At 58.6% G+C, this 19751-nt stretch overlaps 3 protein-coding genes across 4 annotated transcripts; 1 reads left to right on the top strand and 2 right to left on the bottom strand.

Moving 5' to 3' along the window:
- Positions 1-3476: 3476 nt before the first annotated feature.
- Positions 3477-8835, bottom strand: TBC1D10C (TBC1 domain family member 10C). Of its 2 annotated transcripts, none has more exons than XM_063095869.1 (9): positions 8684-8835; positions 7834-7933; positions 7518-7625; positions 7319-7425; positions 7003-7118; positions 6292-6380; positions 5971-6160; positions 4124-4278; positions 3477-3824 (listed from the first exon to the last, which is right to left on the bottom strand). In XM_063095869.1, exons 1-9 carry the CDS (start codon positions 8833-8835, stop codon positions 3477-3479), a joined length of 1365 nt encoding a protein of 454 aa, XP_062951939.1. The 2 variants fall into 2 exon arrangements, with proteins under 2 accessions (XP_062951939.1, XP_062951940.1); XM_063095870.1 differs by having other exon boundaries at positions 6292-6357; positions 7004-7118.
- Positions 8836-10207: 1372 nt separating this feature from the next.
- On the top strand, positions 10208-13514 carry PPP1CA (protein phosphatase 1 catalytic subunit alpha). The gene is made up of 7 exons (XM_063092923.1): positions 10208-10341; positions 10859-10990; positions 11136-11366; positions 11982-12086; positions 12549-12772; positions 12856-12990; positions 13061-13514. The coding sequence occupies exons 1-7, from the start codon at positions 10287-10289 to the stop codon at positions 13169-13171; spliced, it is 993 nt and encodes a 330-aa protein (XP_062948993.1). The 5' UTR covers positions 10208-10286; the 3' UTR covers positions 13172-13514.
- On the bottom strand, positions 13325-18847 carry RAD9A (RAD9 checkpoint clamp component A). The gene is made up of 11 exons (XM_063092921.1): positions 18702-18847; positions 18546-18616; positions 17993-18121; positions 17450-17564; positions 17260-17359; positions 15853-15962; positions 15654-15763; positions 15506-15570; positions 15274-15411; positions 14320-14503; positions 13325-14234 (listed from the first exon to the last, which is right to left on the bottom strand). The coding sequence occupies exons 1-11, from the start codon at positions 18733-18735 to the stop codon at positions 14139-14141; spliced, it is 1152 nt and encodes a 383-aa protein (XP_062948991.1). The 5' UTR covers positions 18736-18847; the 3' UTR covers positions 13325-14138.
- Between the last annotated feature and the right edge of the window lie 904 nt (positions 18848-19751).

Genomic DNA, 19751 nt, shown 5'->3' with positions numbered 1-19751 from the left:
TGTGATCCCACTGCAGGGGCAGGGGTGGGACATGGATGTCATCTAAAGAGCATGAGATCTGACATTTAGCGAGCTATGTATGCAGCCTTTGGGTATTCAGTTTTCTCATCATCAAGTGGCGATTGTGGTGCATACCTAGCCTAGGCTTGGGCAGGGGACGCCTGGCAGTAGGTGAGCACTCAGTAGTCATATCAGCAAGTGTTTCTTGACCTTGTACCAGGCACTGCAGGGGGCTGTATGTGCAGGATCTCACTTAACACTGTGAGGTAGCAGTTACAATTCTCTGCCTTTTACACATGAGGAAAGTGAAGCTTAGAGACGTGGTATGATTTGCCCAAGGTCACACAGCTGGTGAATGGCAGAGCTGGGGACTTCCCTCTGCCAGAATGTGTGCATACATGGACAGAGAGCAGTGTGGTTCTGTGCCCACTGCCAGGCCTCCCTGTCTAGGCATCAGCCACACTGGCTTTTGACTTACAGATGCAGGGAGGAAAATCAGGCCAGACAGGGTGGTCCTGCTCTCTCCCCGCCAGGAAAGCCTGGACATCACCTGAGGCTGAGCTGAGCCAGGTAGGGGTGTGGTGAGGAGAGGCAAAGCTTCAGCTGCCCAACGGGACTGAACACAATCATCACAAGGAGACTGTCAGAGCACTCTTGAGGCTGGGGCGGGAGCTATTGTTATCCCATTATCTGTAGGAGAAAACCGAGGCTCAGAGAGGGTGAGAGGGCCTTTCCCATGTAGGGACTTTGCAGAGAGTCCAAGACTGGCCTCTGGGAGCCGTGGGGGATTGGGGGAACATCTGGGGTGGGTGGCAGTGCAAGATGGAGACATGGCTTCTCCCCCTGATCCAAGGTGGGGATCCCCTCACCCTTCCACTCCCTTGTGTGCCCCCCACTTCTGTCCTCTGGGCTGATGCAGGCCGACAGACAACCCTGGGCGCTTTGATCCCCACAGACTGAGCACTCTTGAATGTATCGCCTTCCCTCTCTGAGCACCTTTCCAGGCGGGTTTGCAGTGAGCTACTAGGTTTACTGAGTATGGTTGTGCAGGTTTCTCACTGCACAAAGGCACCCAGCTGAGTGGTTCTCCCCACTCTGCCACACTGTGCACTGTGGCAGGGCTGCATATCGCCTGGAGGAGGGACATCGTTTTCCAACTAGTGCAAAGGCGCTGTAGGGATTAGTGCGGCCCTGGGGAGGAGGGCCTGCAGGAACATGTGTATACATGTTCACAGGAGGAGGAGCTGGTCCTTTTCTGGTGTGAGCCCTCAGTTTGGGTTCCCTCTGCAGATGGTTGGTAATGGGACCTGCAGAAGAGCTGCCCAGAAAATACTTCCCTGAGTACGAATGTCAGTGATTCAATGCCAGCTGGGGGGTCCCGGCTGGAGGCCATCTGCTCCTAGGGTCTGAATCCAGGATGAGCCACTGTCACTGTGCCACTCCTCCCACCCCCAGCCTCATTCTGGGCCCAGGACTGAGGTTGCTGCATTCTTGCTTCCTGTTCTCCAGCAGAAGAGCTGAACCTTGGAGGGCAAAGAATTTATGTGTGACCTCCAGGGGCAAGCCCCTCACGGACCCACCTGCTATAGTACCTGAGATTCCATCATTAGACTCCTCCTCTGGGCTAAGGCATTATCTAGAAGGCACAGAGATCTGCATTCTAGCCAGCTCTGCCTCTCGTTGTGGTCTTGGGCTGGGTACTCAACCTTGCAAAGGCTCCATGTCTTGAATCTATCAGGGCCACCTACAGAGGGAAGGTGTGGGGGGTCTGAGAAAGGGTTTTGTGATCTTCAGGTGAGAGGATTATTATTCAGCAGCAGGTACCCCAGTAGGGTGGAGGAGGGAGGAAAGGAGGGCTCTGGAAGCTCTCTTCAACTCTGTAACGCACAGGGCCCCAGCCGACACTCCACACTAAGAGGGGCCAAGCCCCAGGCTGGCACGGACTGGGGGTGGGATGAGCTGGCAGCGGAGAGAGCACCAGCAGGAGGGCAGGCCGAGGTGGGTGCCCAGTGCGGGGGTTTGTTCATGGGCTGCCAATGGTGGGGGCAGGGGTAAAGCTTGGGTCTGCCATGGGCAGTGAGGCTTTGACCAAGTTTCCTCCCCTCCTGAGCCTCAGTTTCCTCCAGCAGAACTACAGATATGGGACTGGACCTCCATGATTCCCTCAAGGTGGTGAGCTCCTTGGGAGTAGGACATGTCTGCCCAGATTCAGGGCCTGGCCAGGCACATAGTAGGTACCACACGAACATGCATAGAGTGGGTATGTTTCCACAGCCTGTGGCCCAGTCACTAGAATATTTGGAATCCAGGTTCTGATAGGTGCCCATGACAATGTTCCAGCACAGCCACTGGGACATGCAGATTAAATGCTCACCGTTAGGTAAGCATGGGTCTCCAGGTGCCTTCTCTTGGTCCTCCCAAGTCCTGCCATGTTCCCCACCTCCAGCATGATGGGGAGCTGCCAAGGGAGGCAGAGAAGCAGGGCACCAGTAATGGGCACTGTGGGGACACATCCTGCATCGAATCAGCCCTGTTGTCCTGGCGATAGCTCATGTCCCAGGCACCCCAGGCACCCATGGGAGCAATTAGTGAGTGTAGGAGGGGGTTTCCATGGTGGCGGTCCCGAGGGTGTGCATCCAGGGCTTAGGGAGGGGCAAGGGCTGGCGGGACCTTTCTCCTTTGTCCTGGGCACACTAGGTCTTTGTTCTTGCCTGGCTCCCTTTGACAGATGGATTAGGATCATGGCAGGGCGGGGGGGGGGCACTTGGGGTTGAGTCCCCCCACCGCGGGGAGTCCTGAACCAGGCTGGGGGGAGGGAAGGAGGGCAGATAAGGGGATAGAGCTCCTCCTGGGCCCAGCATCCACTGGGGACCCCTCCTCCAGCAGGTGGAAAGCCTCACCTGCCCCAGGAGGCTGGGGCAAATCGGCTCACAATCAGCTCCTGTTCCTGGTAAACACCTTCTCCAGCAGCCAATGGGCAGGCTAGGGCTGGGCCAGAACAGAGTGTCCCTGGGAGGGGGGGGTGAGGTGAGGAGGGCCAGGTACAGCACATCCAGGGTTAGGGGTGGAGGCCACTTGATTCAACTGCATCCAGACATCTGCTCAGTCAGACTTTATTCCAGATCCCCCGGGAGCCCTTTGGGGTCCCGTAGCCCCACCAGCCACCTCACCCCCATACTCCATCAGTGCTGGCTTTGATACTTGGGAGGGCCCAGGAACCAGGACAGCTCCATGAGTAGATGGCTGGACTGGGTCCCCACAAGCCCCACTCTGTGAACTTCCTTCATCCTTGTGCCTGGCACAGTCCATAAAGTGGGGAAGTCCCCTTCCCCCACTGCCTAGTCCTTGCTGGGAAGGGAGCTGAGTACCCAGATCCCAGCAGTAAATGCAGTGACCATTTGCAGGGCTGGCATCAGCCACTCAGGTGGTTGGGATTAGTGGGCACTGCGTCCATGGTACCCTCAAAAGCAGGACCTTCAGAAGTGGGTGTCCAGGAAGGAGGCGGAGCCTCGATGGGGCCTGGAGGGGCCCTCGATGGGAGGGCCCCGGGCCCGAGTCAGGAGTCCGTGGAAAGTCTTGCCACGGGTCTGGGGTTTGCGCCGTGGTGGCCTTGGCTCCTCCGGGGGCTGCACCACAATTCGAGGCACCTCAGGCTTGGCGCCTCCTCTTGCCCCTGCTAGCTGCTGGGCCTCAAAGATGGCTTGGGCCCCAGGAAGGCGGTCCTGCGGCCGAGGAGGTGGCCCAGGCGCTGAGTCGGACAGCTGGGCCAGCTGGGCCCTGATCTCCCGCTGCAGGTCCCGCTCCGACAGGGCCACGCTGTGCACCTGTGGGGAGCAGTTGGTACTGAGTTTGCCCGGACTCAGGGGGTGGGGCAGGAAACCATGAGGTCCCCACAGGGCGGGCAGTACACAGCCCAGGAAGCGGCTGAGGGCTGAGGGCTGACAGAGCCTCGCTAGGTGAGCCACAGAAAGCTACTTGAGGCCTGGGGTTTTCATGTTCTCTGCAGCTCAGAGGACAGGAACTGGGCCCTGGTTCTCACTTTGGCTTTCCGTTCTGGGTCTCAGTTTTCTTAGCTGTGCAACAGGGGCTGGGCCATTGTGGAGGGTAGGCAGGGGGCACCCACCTGGGACATGAAGACCTCCTCCTGCAGCTGGGCTGGGGGGATGGCTCGAAGGGCACCGAGCGTCTCCAGGAGCCCCGGGCAGGCCATGCGCTGCTCTGCAGTGCCCAGAGCCAGGCGCACCAGGGTCAGCCCCACACGGAACAGCACCTTGGCACCTGCAGGCCAGGGGCTACTCACTGGGAGGCCAGCCCTGCCCTGGCCAGTTCTACACCTGAACCTGCCCTCAGCCATACTCCTTCCACCCTCCCTGCAGCTCTGCCCCTTCCCCAACTCAGGCCAGGAGCAATGATGAAGGGGAAGATTGCAAACTGTGGGGAACGGGCCAAGTCAGCGTCAGGAGCCCCAGACACTTCTGGGGAGAGCAACCTGCCAGGAGCCAGGGGCTACTGATAACTTCATGCCCAGCTTTCTCCGGGCCTCAGCTTCCTCGTATGTACAAGGAGAGGTCAGGTGGGTGCCTTTTAAGGCCGTTCCAGCTTGGATCTGTGACCCTCTAATTCTAGAAAGAACCTAGGCACAACTTCTCACCCCTAAAGTAACAGCATAGTGCTGAGTGTGTGTGTCTGCGTGCATGTGTGCACACATACACGGTGTGACCTTGGCCAGGCCTGGAGCCTCAAAGTCCCTTCCTGGCAGCTTCTGATCTGCTAAGAACAGCAGCCAGGGGACCCACTGAGGCCTAGTGACAACTGTGACTGGTGAAGGCACAATCACTACTACTAATAACATCGTTGTTGTCAAGGAGGGCCTGCACAGTTCTTGTTCCCAGGTGAAGGGGGCAGGGATGAGCTCAGCCACACTGGTCAGGCCCCACCCTAAAGGTCTGAGGCTGGAGGGGTGGTGACACAAAGATGGCAACTTGGACATGTGTGGCCAGAGCTCTAGACCAGCTAGTGCTCCTGCAGCTGGCTGGACATATAGCAGGTGCTCAATGTATGTACTGATTGATTTCTACTCTTTTTTTAGGCACAATCTTCAGACGTCACATATAGGACAGGATACGGGTGGGTTACAGGATAGGGGTATGGAGGCAGAGTCCCAAAGACCCAAGGAGTCCAGCTCGGCTCTGCCCAGCTCCTCTTCTGCTCTTGACCTGGCTCCCAATGGCTCTCTCTCTGGCTTCACCTCCCCACCCCTCCCTCCTGCGTCGGCTATAGCCTGGACCCTGCAGACAGTGGCCTTCCTGGCTGTGGCCTCCATGAGTGCCCCTGCAGCCTTGCCTCCTCCATAGAGTGGCCAGAAACATCTTTAAAAACAGGGATCACCTCCTGCTGCTCCCCTGACACTCTCTGTCACATCCTTTGTTTTATTTCCTTCGTGGCACTCAAGACAATCTATAAATATCTTGTTAATTGGGGTACCATCACCTCCCATCCCTGTCCCCACCAGAATGAAGAAACTCCTGGCTGCCAGAGCCGTGCCTCGTGCCGATGAGCATTCGGCCAGTGCCAGGGGCTCCGAGGAGGAGCACCTCCTTTCGTCAGCCATGCCCCAACCTGCCCAGCCCCTGAGCCAATCAGGCCTCCAAGAGCTGTGCTCCTGCCCCACCCACCTCACATGGAAGCCTCCCTGTCCCCAGCCCTGCCCTGGGCAGCACCTGTCCTCTCTACAGTGGTCTCCATCTTGGGGGCTACGATTCATTACACTGGTGATGTGCCACCAGGGCCTGGGCTGCTTTCTCCAGAGCCAGGCACGGGGCCACTACTTTCATCACACCCAGGGCTGTGATGTGAGGCTCCCGAAGGGCCAGGAGTGGCAGTGGCAGAGTGGAGCAGATCCAGAACAGGCGAGCTAGCTCCCCGTGTGCACTCAAGGCTCCCAGCCCTGCCACGGGCTGCCCCACTCACCCTCACTGAGGAAGGCATCCCAGACACGCAGCACCGTGGGGAAGGGCAGGGAGCGAGCGAAGAGGCACAGGAACCACTCAGGCAGGTAGAGCAGGGGTCCGACGCCCACCTGCTGCAGGTGCTTGTGCACACGTGGGAGCAGCCGCCGCAGCAGGGCCATGAACACCTCGGCGTCCAGCCGTACAGCTTCCTGCAGCCATACCCATCAGCCCGGCTGCCCAGTGCTGCCCGGCACCACCACTCCTAAACCCCAGGCTTCTGCCCCCCTCAGTCCCCAGGCCCGTCCCCCTCCTGCCTCCAGCCCCCATCCCAGCCTCTCACCATGTGGGGCCCATAGTAGCCGGGGAGGTAGACCTCACAGATTTGCACCAGACACCAGAAGGCCTCCTGGGGGGGATGGGCAGGGCACAGGCCCATGAGTGCCCACCGTAGAAGGGACCACAGAGGGGAAGGCAGGACAGGGGAAAGGGGCAAGCAGGGGAAGGCCGAGGCAGCAATAGGAGCCTGGACTCAGTGCTGTTCCTACTCCGCTCAGTGCCTGGGGGCTCTGCCCAAGACAGGGCCCACTGATGGGTTTAGGAGGTTGGCAGTCACAGGGCTCAGGGTGCTGGATTTCAGGGTCACAGGGTTGGGGCTCACTGAGCAAGGGTTGGGAGGGTCCCAAAGCTCAAGCCCTAGGTTCCTGAAGTCATTGAGGTCAGGGGTCACAGGGTTCAGAATCAGAGAGGTCAGGGGTCACAGGGTTCAGAATCAGAAGTCATGGGTCAAGGTGATAACACCCAAATTCTTAGATCACTAGGGTAAGGGTCAGGGTCAAGAGTCCCAGGTTCCAAGAGTCTAGAACATTAGACTTGAAGGTCACTGAAGTTGACAGTCACGAGGCCCTGGGTCACTATAGGGTCTGGGAGTCAAGGATCTCAGGTCCCTGAGGCTGCAGGTCATGGGTTTAGAGCTCAGGATCACCGGGGGCCTAGGTCACTAGGGTTTGGGGATCAGGGGTTCAGGTTCCTGGAGCAGGGTCGAGGTCACTCACCTCCGGGGGCAGGTGCATGAGTAGCACAGCAGCCACAGGGCCCTGGGCCTGGCAGTAGCCCTGTTCTGGCCGATACAGGGTGTAGGCCTTCAGTACCTGCAGGAGCCCCTGCTGCCTGTGCCAGAAGACCCTGTTAGGGGCCAGTCCTCCAGGCATCCCTTCCCTACCCTCCGGTGGCCTCTGCCCAGGCCTCAGCCTCCCTGGGCCTTACTGGGTCCCCTGAGATGCAAAGACATAAGGCTCGGATGGGGAGACTGGTCTGAAGCACCTGGGGGTTGGGTGGCTGGGGGTCCCTGGGCATCACCGGCCTCATACCCATGACCCTGAGGTGACACAAACATCTCGTGCAGAGGGAACTGGCGATGCAGGTCCCTGCCGATGGTCTCGGTCCACTGCGGGTCTCCAGGAGCCTCCGCCAGCTCCTGTGGGTGGGCAAGAAGGTGAGTGCAAGGGCTCAGTGTGGCAAGGGGCTCCGGGAAGGGGAGAGCCCTTCCTCCCCTGCCAACCCCCTCACCTGATAGATGCTGGGGCTGTTCCTCTGACACACATGGGCCCCACACAACAGGGGCCAGCAGCGGGCCCGCAGGGCAGAGGGGATGCCTTTCCGGCACTGCATCTTCACCTGCAGGGGAGGCCATGGGGCTATTAGGCCAGCCTCCCTCCTGTGGGCAGGCCCCAAGCACAACTTATCATCAGGCGGGGACCCTTTGGGTGGCAGGGAGCCAAGGCAGGAGGTGCTGGAACACAGGATGGGTAAACCTTGCCGAGGCGTGGGCAGAGGCAGAGGGAAATGAGCCGAGGATGCCGGGGTGGGGCTGCTCTCCCCTCACCTTCTTGTACCGCCGGGACATGGTTTTCTCCCAGTGTGAGGTCATCTCCACCCACTTCATCTCCCGTTGGCGGATAAGGTCTGCAGGGGGATGACCTGGCCTGGAGGCACATGGCATAGGTATCCAGGCACCGGGCAGCTGTACCTGGATTCCACACCTGCCACCCTCCAAGCTACCCAGGTGAGCCCAGCTCCGACCTTGGGGATCTCTGGGAAGTCCTGAAGGGTGACCTGTGACCCAGGAGCTGCCAATGGTTGTCATGGGGACTGGAAAGCATGTGACTCTGATGTGGGCATAAGCAGGTGAGACTGAAGGGGTGAGTGGTTGTGTGTGGGGGGAGGGGTTGGTTGGCCGTCACCCAGGACAGGAACACAAACAATTCATTGGGGAAGCTGAGTGGACACAGCCCTGGACTGAGTTTGAGTCTGGTTCTGCTTCTGATCTGCTGCATTACCTGGGGCAAGTTTTAGTCTCTGGACTTGTTTTCCTGTCTGTACATTGGGGAAGATAGGGTGGGAGGTGGGTGGTGGTGTAGTTTCTGCGATTTGGATCTGGGATTCCTGGGCCAGAGATTAGGAGGGGAAGGATGTTCAGCACTAGGGGTAGTGCAAACCCTTGGAAGTCGTGGGTACAAGAGACATACAGAGGCACACATGTTCCCTTCTTTCACTTCCCACCTTAGGATCCCACCTGGATCCTGAAAAGGGGTGATACTGGCCAAGTCCCCAGCCCAGTCCCTACCGACAGACCATCTCCTGACCCCCAAAGTTAGGCCTCACTCCAGAATTCAGCCTTCAGCCCCCATCCTCAGTCCCAGCACCCCACCATCCCCCATCCTTTCCCCACTTACCCTGGCTCTACTGAGCTGCCCCCAATGAAGCCATAGCGGTCAGCCTGGCGGTACGGGCCGGGCCCACTCAGTTCTGAATCAGACCCCAAAGAGCTGGAGTCATCCTGCAGCTCAGAAGGCTGCACCAGGTCCTCCCCCAAGGCCCGGGCCATGGTGTCCCAGACCCCCGATGCCACAGGCTGCAGGATGTGGGGAGAGCCAGTGTGAGGGGCCACTCCTGGCCAATCGGGCTTGGGTTCCCATCAAGCCAGTCCCCAGCCTCAGGGCCTGTCTGTGGAATCCAAAGTGGAAGGTTTCACACTATCTCACCAAGCCCTCTATGTCCCCTCTTTTATTGGGGAGGGGCGGCTACGCTCTGAAGTGACAGAAAGGCTAGGCCTTTATACAGAGACCCAGGCCCAGGCCCAGCCCCTGTTCCCACCAGCCTGGCTCACCTCCCCGCTGCACCTCACCTCCTCCTCTCACTTCCTCCTCAGATGGCTTCAGCAATCTGCTGGGGGCCCCTCCCAAGTGTGGGGGGGTGACCCCTTCCTCTCTTAGGCTCTTCCTGCCTGCTGCAGTGCCCCAAGCCACGGGCTCCTCCCACCTCTCCTTGGGCTGGGTGGCTGCAGATTTGGGTTCCTGAGCAGGGTGTGATGACATCAGGGCCTGCTAGAGGTAGACAGGTCAGACCACCTCTGGTTATGAGGCTACTGGCATGTAAAACGCCCAGTTCTGGGTTCCAGTAAGAACTATGGTTTATTCAATGTTTGTTCTTTACAAAGTAATACTTGATTGTTTTTTATTTAAGATGACCAGTAAGGGGATCTTAACCCTTGACTTGGTGTTGTCAGCACCACGCTCTCCCAAGTGAGCTAACCGGCCATCCCTATATAGGGATCCGAACCCGTGGCCTTGGTGTTATCAGCACCACACTCTCCCTAGTGAGCCACGGGCCAGCTCTTACAAAGTAATACTTGTTAACACACACACAATGCAATATTATTATGCTATTAAAAGGTAATTATGGGATATGTCAACTTAGCATGCATCAAGGCAGTGTAGACCAATACGAGCACGATGCCCAGGGACAGGTGTCTCTGAGTCTGGTCAGCAGCCTGAGGACACAGGGATTCAGAATGAAGAGGCCTTTTACGAACATGAGGCCAGGTTTGGGATCACCCCCCCCCCCCCGCCCCATTCGTGAGCCTCAGTTTCCTCTCCGCACTTCGAGAACGCAATCTGCAGGGCATGGGGAGATCGGTATTAAAGTGCACACACCATCCTTCCACCCAAGGCAGGGGTGGGAAGGGCTGTTTAACCTTAGAAAAACAAAAACAACTTCCACAGCACTTCCGGTCTCATCCTCTGAACGGGGCTGGTGACTCTTCAGGGGCGGAGCCAGACTCAATCCCGCCCCCCACAAACCCCGCCCCGCCCCGCCCCCCGCGCCTCCCGTCCGGTGGGGGCGCTAGAGCAACCGGGAATGGGCGGAGCCGGGCGGGCGAGGGGGCGGGGCGGCGGGCCGGGGCGGGCGGAAGAAGAGCCAGGCCGGAAGGAGGCCGCGGGAGGGCGGGAGGCAGGAGCGGGTCGGGAGCTGCTGGGCCGGAGCGGCGCCGCCGCCATGTCCGACAGCGAGAAGCTCAACCTGGACTCTATCATCGGTCGCCTGCTGGAAGGTTGGCCGGGGCGGGAAAGGTCCGCGCCCGCCGCGCTCTAGCCCCCGGCCCGGCCCGGAAGTGGCGCACGGGCGGGCCTTCCCCTCCCGGGGCCAGCTTAGACTGGGCGGGGACGGGACCGCGAGGTCCCGTGGTCACAGCCGGCCCCCCACTCACGGGTGCGCCCGAGGTGTCTGGGGCCCGCTCTGGCACGAGGAGCAGCCCCCTCTCCTGGGCTGGGGGCGCCTGGCTTGGCCTGCGCTCTTGGGTGAGGCAGAAACCTGTGAAGCCTAGCCCGGGAAGGGGTCCTGCGCTATGAGGTTTGGGGTGGCAGGCCCCTGCGCACAGCAGTTCCCTTTCGAGGGCCTTGAGGGTATTTGGGGTCTTGTACTGGGAGGCTCAGCAGTAACAGCTGTTCCTGAGCAAGGAGGGGTCCAGGAGACCCAGGCGCCCCTAGAGGTGCCCATGGGGACACCCGTGTCGCCCACTCTCTTCCCATCTGAGGAGCCAGGGTCCTGACACCCCATTCCACCCCCAGTGCAGGGCTCGCGGCCTGGAAAGAATGTACAGCTGACAGAGAACGAGATCCGTGGTCTGTGCCTCAAATCTCGGGAGATCTTCCTGAGCCAGCCCATTCTTCTGGAGCTGGAGGCACCCCTCAAGATCTGCGGTGAGCCCCTGCCCAGGCCCCTTTGGCTTCCTGAAACTGGCATTGGCCCCCCAAGTTCCTGGATCCCTCCTCCCTTGAACCCAATTCCGGCCCTGGGTTCAAGTCTAGACCCTGCACCCATCTTACGTAGTTCCCTGGGTCACAGGTGACATCCATGGTCAGTATTATGACCTTTTGCGGCTGTTTGAGTATGGCGGATTCCCTCCGGAGAGCAACTACCTCTTCCTGGGGGACTATGTGGACCGGGGCAAGCAGTCTTTGGAGACCATCTGCCTGCTGTTGGCCTATAAGATCAAGTACCCTGAGAATTTCTTCCTGCTCCGTGGGAACCACGAGTGTGCCAGCATCAACCGCATCTATGGTTTCTATGATGAGTGTGAGTGGTTGGGGGCTGCACTCCCTGCTATTCAGTGGGACCCTCACACTGGCCCAGCAGCAGTGATGTATCTGACAGATACCTGCTAGACTATGAGCTCCATGAAGCCAGGGCATGGGTCAGTTCATTTCTGTCTGCCTTAACCTCCCTGCCATGGGGGCTGGCAGTCAGGAGGGGTCCAATGACTGGCTGCCAACTAGAAGGCTGCCCATATTCTAATGCTTTCCCTCAGGGCCCTCCCTGATGACACTCCCCTCCAGTACATCCGTTACTTAAGCACTTAGCATGCCTATATGAACTAGACTCTGCTGGCCAGTTGTGATAAACTAGATCGTCTTGGCCTGGCTCTGCTCATGGAGTGGGGACGGGTGCCACCAGTGAGGTTGGTCCAGATTGGAATTCAGGTTCCTGTGGGCTCAGGAGCTTTAGAATTACTCCTGGAAGGCTGGTAGGTAGTGTGTGTGTGTTGGGGGGGGGGGGGTTGAGCCCTCTCTGCCTTCCCCTCCCTTCTCCCAGCTGTTTGAATAGACCACCAATGCCCTGCAGGGCCCAGAGACCCAAGTTGAGGGTGGGGCGGGCAGGCCTCCTCATGAGCCTTCTCCTTCCCCTGCGCAGGCAAGAGACGCTACAACATCAAACTGTGGAAAACCTTCACTGACTGTTTCAACTGCCTTCCTATCGCAGCCATTGTGGATGAGAAGATCTTCTGCTGTCACGGAGGTGAGGGTGGCTCTGGGGCAGGTACCGAGGGAAAGCCTGGGAAGAAGGAGCCTTGGCTACATCCATGGGGATGAAGCTGTTAGCTGGAGGACATGTTACCAGTCACCTGGAACAACTCTCCCTTGGGTCTCATATATATTATCTCTTCCAGGAGGTCCCCCCTGCACCCCACTGCGAAGCCACACTCATTTTCCTGTTGTGGCATTCAGCATCCTGCATGGAATTTACTTGTCTCTCTTCTCCAGGGAGTGCTGTGCTCCCAGAGAACAGGGAACATCTCTGTGCTTGTGTTTGGGTACTGGGAAAAGCCGAGGGGAAGGTGATGACTTCTGGTGCCTGGGCTCCCAGGAGTCCAGGAGAGGGGCCAGGTGGTAGTGGGAAGGCTCACTGGCAAAGGCTTCCTGGAGTAAGGGGGTCCTTGTTTTCAGGCTTGAGGAAGTGACCTGTCCCCTCTGCCCCCAGGCCTGTCCCCAGACCTGCAGTCCATGGAGCAGATTCGGCGTATCATGCGGCCCACAGATGTGCCTGACCAGGGCCTGCTGTGCGATTTGCTGTGGTCTGACCCTGACAAGGATGTGCAGGGCTGGGGCGAGAACGACCGTGGTGTCTCCTTTACCTTTGGGGCTGAGGTGGTGGCCAAGTTCCTGCACAAGCACGATTTGGACCTTATTTGTCGGGCACACCAGGTGGGCCGGTGGCTCAGGGTCTGAATGGGGAGAAGGAATGGGCAGGCCAGCACTTGTGAACTAACTTTGCCCCTCTTACCCAGGTGGTAGAAGATGGCTATGAGTTCTTTGCCAAGCGGCAGCTGGTAACACTTTTTTCAGCTCCCAACTATTGTGGCGAGTTTGACAATGCCGGCGCCATGATGAGTGTGGATGAGACTCTCATGTGCTCCTTCCAGGTGGGTGTAGGGAAGAAGCTGACGGGTTTTGTGGGTTAGCCTTGTGAGCCTGACCAGCTTTCTCTTTTAGATCCTGAAGCCCGCCGACAAGAACAAGGGAAAATATGGGCAGTTTAGTGGCCTGAACCCTGGAGGCCGACCCATCACTCCTCCCCGAAACTCCGCCAAAGCCAAGAAATAGCCCCTGCGTACTGCTCCTCTACCCCAGATGGATTGATTGTACATTAATCACGCTGCCATGGATATGGGGGTGTCACACTGGCTCCTCAGGCCCACCCGTCTTGGGGAACATGGAGACTTCATGTATTTTTCCTTTTTTTTAATGAATAGCAGCGTCCAATCCCTCAGGGCTCCCTCCTGTCTGCACCTGCAGTGGCTGCAAGCAGGATCCTGGGGCCGAGGCTGCAGCTCAGGGCAATGGCAGGCCAGATTGTGGGTCTCCAGCCTTGCTTGGCCTCAGGGCTGGCAGCTGATCCTGGGGCAACCCATCTGGTCTCTCGAATAAAGGTCAAAGCTGGATTCTCGCCACAGCCTCTGTCTCCCTTGTCCCAAAAACTGGGCCTGGCAGCCCTTCTGCACAGAGCCACTTAAGAGGGCAGGCTTACTGGGCACAGGGCCCCAGCCAGGGCAATCCCAGCCACACACTCAGGGCCAAAGGTTCTTAGAAGTCCAAGCCATGGCCAAAGAGTACTGGGAAAACAAGAAAAACAGTCTGTGCTGGCCATAGAGGGTCCCAGAGGTGTGCCCAGGATTTGAGGGAGGGACAGGTCATGATTGGCAGAGAAGGTGGATCAGCAGGGACCAGCAGCCCCACTGGTTTTTTTTTCTTAGGTGAGCCTGAGGAAGGCAGGCTTTCAGCCCAAGCCAGATGGCTAGAATCTGACCTGAGGCTCTGCAGTTAAAAAAAGGCTCCTGTCAGATGGCTGCCCAGCACCAGGCCTGGGAGCAGACAAGATCGCTTGATAATTGGGAGGACATTACAGGTCCCAGGCCCATCAAGGTCAATGGCCTGCAGGAGGCAGCAGAACAGCCAGCTTAGCTCCAGCACAGCCCACCTTTATGACCCCCTGCCCCAGGGCTGAGATTCAGGCCCGTGCTGGCTAGGACTTCTAGTCCATGGCCTCTGGACAAGACTTCAGGTTCTCAACTCAGCCTTCACCCTCACTGTCTTCAGCCAGCACAGGGCTGGGGCCCTGGGGGGAGTGTACAGGGACCAGGATAGAGCCAAAGAACAGCGAGCGGAACTGGAAAGAGAACAGGGGCCAAGTGAGTTCTGGAGGCTGCTGCCTTCCTCACCTCCCACATGCTGCCTCCACCTCCAGCCCCTACCTTCTTGGGTGGGGGAGTCCCAGGCACTGTACTGGGCTCAGCTTCATCTTCCTCCTCTGAGTGCGGGCCAGGTGAAAGGGAAATGGAGGGCAGTACCTTTGAGCCCTCACTGCCTACTGTGGTTTCCATGGCGATCATGTAAGAGTCAATGTCATCATTGGCAAAGTCATCCAGGTGAGGTGTGCTGCAGGCAGAAAAAGGAGGATCAGTGAGGATCAGGGAGAGAAGAGGGGGCACAACAGCAGGGCCCCACCTTGTAGGACTGAGAGGGGCCTTTTGGGCCTCATGACTGCTGGTGATCTCTTGGTTTTGTTACTTCCTGATTTGGTTGGAGAGGAGAGAATGCAGAGGTTAAGCGGTGGCTTCCTGGAGGGGGTGGGCCTGGAATCCCTTTAATCAGAGTTCAGGTAGGGGCCTGAGGGAGGCATCCTAGGGGCCAGTTTGGCTCAGCTGGGGAAGGAGAGCAGCAAGTCCTATGAGCTGGGCCACTTGGGACCTGAGCCCACACCTTCCCAGGGGACAGGAACTGGAGAGCACTGGAGCCCAGGGACACGCTAGGCAGGAGGCCAGACCAAACTTCCTCTGCTTTAACTACACTGGGCCCATCCTCCCCAAACCCATCTGCCCTTCCAGCCACCTGCTTCCCCCAGCCCAGGCAGCTCCTTGCCTCCCAGCAGCCCTTTCCCTCCTTGGCCTGGGAGGAGGCTCAGAGGGGAGGCCTCAGCCAGAGAAGCAAGCCAGCAGGACCTTGGGGACACTTCCTTGGTTGGGAGGGGTCTCTGAGTACAGCTGACCCTGAAGACAGAGCCTGCAAGGCTGGAAGCTGTGAGCACTGGAGGGGCCAGGGCCTGACAGGAAGCGTGTGCATTGGGGGAGGTGCAAAAGCTGGAAGCAGCAGGCTCAGGCTGGGTGCACAGGGATGGGAGAGGAGTGTGGGGGGTGGGGGCCTCTCACCTGTGGGTTCGGATCTGAGGCACTGGCTGGTGGAGCTCTGGGGAGCCCAGGTTCTGGGAGTGTGGGTCAGTGTCTGAGAGTGTGGCCAAGACAAAGTGGCCATCCAGCAGAGAGTCCTTGATGGTGAAGATTGCTGGCCTGGGCAGGGGACATGGAACCCAAGCTAGGACATCCCACTCAGCTCCTGTCATCCCAGATCCCTCCCCTCCCCTGTTCTGAGGCTGGGAATTACCTGCCTGGAGCATCAAAGTGAATGCTAAGAGACAAGTTTGCTGACTCTGCAAAGCTCAGGAGCCCCTGGGAGGGAAGAGGCAGAGTGGTGAGGCCCTAGGCTGGAAAGGTTGGTGAGCTTGAGGGGTGGGGGGGCAGTGGAACCTCACCCGGAATTCCTTGAGGCAAAAAGTGATGGCCACCCCTTCTTGGGCCTGCATCTGCTGGAAATCCTCCTCTCCAATGCTCATCTCAGTCACCATAGCTTTGACGGTGCTGTCTGTAGGGGTAGGAACAAGAGGAACTTGGGCCCCTGGGTCCCACCCCTCTCCCAACTACTCTATCCCAGGCCACATCTGGCTCCCTCACCTGCTTCCTCTTCCTGGTAGCTGCGCAGGATGACCCTGCGGCCACGGCCAATGCCCAGCGTCACTTCAGCCAGCGCAGGTGGGAAAGGCAGAACAGCCTCCCCCAGGACCCTGTGAGGAGACCAGAGCATTACACCCGATGCATATCCCCGCTCAGGGGCTTTTCTCTCAGAGGACACATGCGCATGAGCATGTGCCTATGTGTACAGGCCTAACGTGCCCTGGGCGGGAGAGGACAGGACAAGCAGGACACATGTTCCCAAGGTGGGAGAGAAGGGACGGGGCAGATAAGAGCAGAGCCAGAGAACGTAGCAGAAAGGATGGGCAAGCAGCACCTGACCATGCAGGGGTGGGAGAGGCCGTGGGGTGGGACACCACAGTCATGCCATCCCTATAAACCTGGCCCTCAAAAAGAACTCTTAAATCCTTGTTTTCCAAGGATACACATTGCTAAAGATTTACAGATAAAATAACATCTGGAATTTGCCTCAGGACAACTGGGGACAGGAGCTGATATCTGCTTTTATATGTATTTGAAACTGTTCATAAGAAAAAGAGAAACAATCGATCATTTTTAAAAAGAGAGGAACCCCATACTGGCCAGCTGCCAAAAAGAGAGAGAGAAAGAGAGGAAGAAATAACCCCCAAATGCAGACCAAGGTGATAGCCTTCCCTCCTTTCTCTACCCAAAGGAGTCCTGAGCAGGGCTAGCTCAACAGAACCTAAGGAAACAGACTGTCAGGACCCACAGGGACCTTCAGTCACCATGAGAAATGAACGGGACCTTGGATACTTGAATGCAAGCAGCATCCAGCACGGGGCAGGGAGCAAGCCCACTCTGCACAGTACCAGAACGGCCCCACCCTCATGGCTGATTGTTCAGGCAGCACTCCTGGACCTCAACCTCCCTGCCCAGCCTCTTGCCGTGGTCTGGGGGCGCTTCAAGGCTTGAGCTCAGGCAGTTAGGAAGAGAGGCTGCCCTTGAATGGAGAACATCCCCAGGATGACCAGGCCAGAGAAGGGTTTTGAACCTCTAAGTCGCATAGTTAAGGACAGACCTTCAAGGTTACTGAGGTAGACAAGAGATTTGACGGCAGGCCCGAGATGATTCCTCTAGGAGAGGAATCAGAATGGGTCTGACAGGCCAGAAAGCCGGGCCAGACCTTCAAGATGCAGCCTGCAGACTCGTAAAGACAATGAGGAGAAGGGAGCAAGAAGGCACCTGCCCCTCCTCATCAGCCTGTGCCTTTAAAGAGCCAGGAAAGGAACTGAGAGCACACTGGGCTGGGTGAGTCTCTGAGAAACCCTGTAGTGAAAATGGAGGAGGAATCCTTTTAAATAGACCCTTGAGGCCCGAAAGAAGGAAGAGAGAGACCTAGGGCTGTGCGTGTGGCAGGGGTGTGCTCACCGTGCTGGGGCACGAAGCACGTGGCGGCACAAGGCTGGGTCGAAGATGGCCTGCAGGGACTCGCAGTCCTGGAAGGACAGGTTGTGAGTCTTCCTCACCCCTGGATGGGCAGACGGGGTCTCAGTGGGCCTCACCTACCTCCTCCCTCCCACCCCTCAGGGATCTCTTGATGGGACAGCTGCCTACTCACTGTACTTGCAGTGCAGCTGGACCACCAGGCGGCTGCTGCTGCCATTCAGGAAGATGCAGCATTTTTCCACAGTCTTCTCCAGCATAGCCAGCGAACGGAAGACGGACAGGAAAGACTGAGTGGGAGAAGACACATCAGCCCTGCACTACACCTCCACCAACCAGCTCTCATATCCCATGTAGGCCCGGACCCATCGTGAGCCCAGCATGTAACACCGGGATAGGGGCTCCCATGACATGTGGGGCATTTGCACACTTCCAGATCTTGTTCATGCTGTTCCCTTGCCTGGAATGCCTTGAAAGACCCATTCACCTTTCCTGGCCTGGACAATGTGAATCTCACCACTGTCTCCAAGTCCCTGGCTCAATCAGTTGCCCTGTCCACAGCTCCCTTTACCCTGTGGATGTCTCTGCTGTGCTCCTCGCTGCATTGTGCCTGCATGTGTCTCTCCCCAACTGGCATTTACTGAGTGCCCAGAGCAGAGGCACAGCTAGTGGAGATTCCTGGGGTGGGGAAGTGCTGCTGCTGAGGGAAGAGCCTCACCTTCATCAGGATCTTACAGCGCAGCAGGTCCTGACCAGGGCTGGCCGCCTGGTACTGCTGGAAGAAGAGCGGGGCAAAGAGGAAGCAGGCATAGGCAGAACGGGAGGAGTTCACCGTCCGAAGGGAGAGCTGGGCCACGAAAATCACGGAGAGCGACGTGGTCAGAGGCAGCGACAGGCCCGGCCCTCTGGCTTGCATTTGCCCTAACGTCCTCCCCCTCCACTATCACCTGTTGAAACCTCCTCCTCCTTGGAGCACCTGCTCCATGAGCCTTCCCAGTCCGCCTCAACACTGCTCCTAGAGGCACGGGTCCACACACGCCGCCCTTCCCCGTAGTTACTCTAAGTCTACGCCACCCTCGCCCCATCCCGCCACTGGGTGCTCCAGGGAGGACGACTGCCCTCAATTCACACACCAGCATGGGAGATGACAAGGCCCAAGCTGACGCCCCACTAACCAGGGAGAAAACAAGCTCATCCTGCCTGGTGGAGGCGGGACTCGAGTCCAAGTTACAGCCTCCCGGGTGGAATGCCCCCATGCCCCTGCCCCTCACCCCGTCCTCCAAGGGTTCCAGGTAGATCTCGTCCCCGATTCGGGAGAGGGAGTGGACAGCCTTGCCGAGCACTGCGGGCAGGAGAGCAGACAGGGGGTGAGGCTGGCGCCTCGGGTTGGTTCACGTGCGCCCCCCGCTAGGCCGGCCGGAACTCACCTTTCACGTTGCCGCCCGTGACCAGGCACTTCATGCTGCCGCCGGCACGGAACCCGGGCCTAGCCTGCCACTAGGCTGAGACGTGAGCGACTTGCGGCGAGGCCACACGGCAGGGCTCCGTGGCAGCCGCGGGGCCCAGGGATCCCTTCCCGCGCGCCGACTACCGGCCACCCCCGCCCCCGCCTCCTCATTGGTCAACGCGCGGGAGCCTCCGTCACGTGAGAAAACGCTCGCAGGTTCCGCTGTCACGTGACGCAGTCCGCTGGCGGGGGGGGGGGTCGGGCCCTGTCGTCACTTGGCCGGGGGGCGCCGTGCGCCGGCCTCAGCAGCGGCTGCTCGCTCTCCAGGACCGTCCCTGGCCTTTGCGCGGCCCCGGAGCACGAGGCCACGCGGCGGGCTGCGCACCCGAACGCGAGGGGTAGAGGACGAAACCCCAGGGCGCGAGCTGCCTGGTGCGGTGGACCGGCGAGCCCCCCGTGGGCCACTAATTTAGTACACACTTCCTGGGCGTCTGTCCCGGGGGATACAGAGTTGAGGCAAGACCGTCCGCACCCAGTCTGGGCCGGGCACTCGCAGCAACCACCAGCTCTAAGAAGAGGTCAAAGCAACTTGCTGCAGGACCGAGGGGTGGGAGGTGGCTGTTCATTCTGGCTTTGAAGATCCTTCATTGATCCAGGAAGAAAGAACAGAAGATTGCCCTGGAAGAAAGGGATAGAAGGGTGTACCTGGCAGAGGGAAGAGCAAGAGTAAACGTTCAGCCGTGCAAGGGCTCTGCCGCGTGGAGGGAAGTGGGCGTGTGAGCCTCACAGAGAGTGGGGGCTGCCAGATGAGGGGCACTTCTGGGAAGCAGTGGAAATGTTTTATTTATTTATTTATTTATTTTTATTTATTTTTTAAAAGATGACCGGTAAGGGGATCTTAACCCTTGACTTGGTGTTGTTAGCACCATGCTCACCCAGTGAGCAAACCGGCCATCCCTATATGGGATCCGAACCCGTGGCCTTGCTGTTATCAGCACCGCACTCTCCCGAGTGAGCCACAGGCCGGCCC

Source organism: Cynocephalus volans, chromosome 4, assembly GCF_027409185.1.
Source record: "Cynocephalus volans isolate mCynVol1 chromosome 4, mCynVol1.pri, whole genome shotgun sequence".
In the NCBI taxonomy this organism is placed as follows: Eukaryota; Metazoa; Chordata; class Mammalia; order Dermoptera; family Cynocephalidae; genus Cynocephalus; species Cynocephalus volans.
The sequence above is the reverse complement of the archived record's forward strand: the minus strand, read 5'-3'. Positions and strand labels throughout refer to the sequence as shown.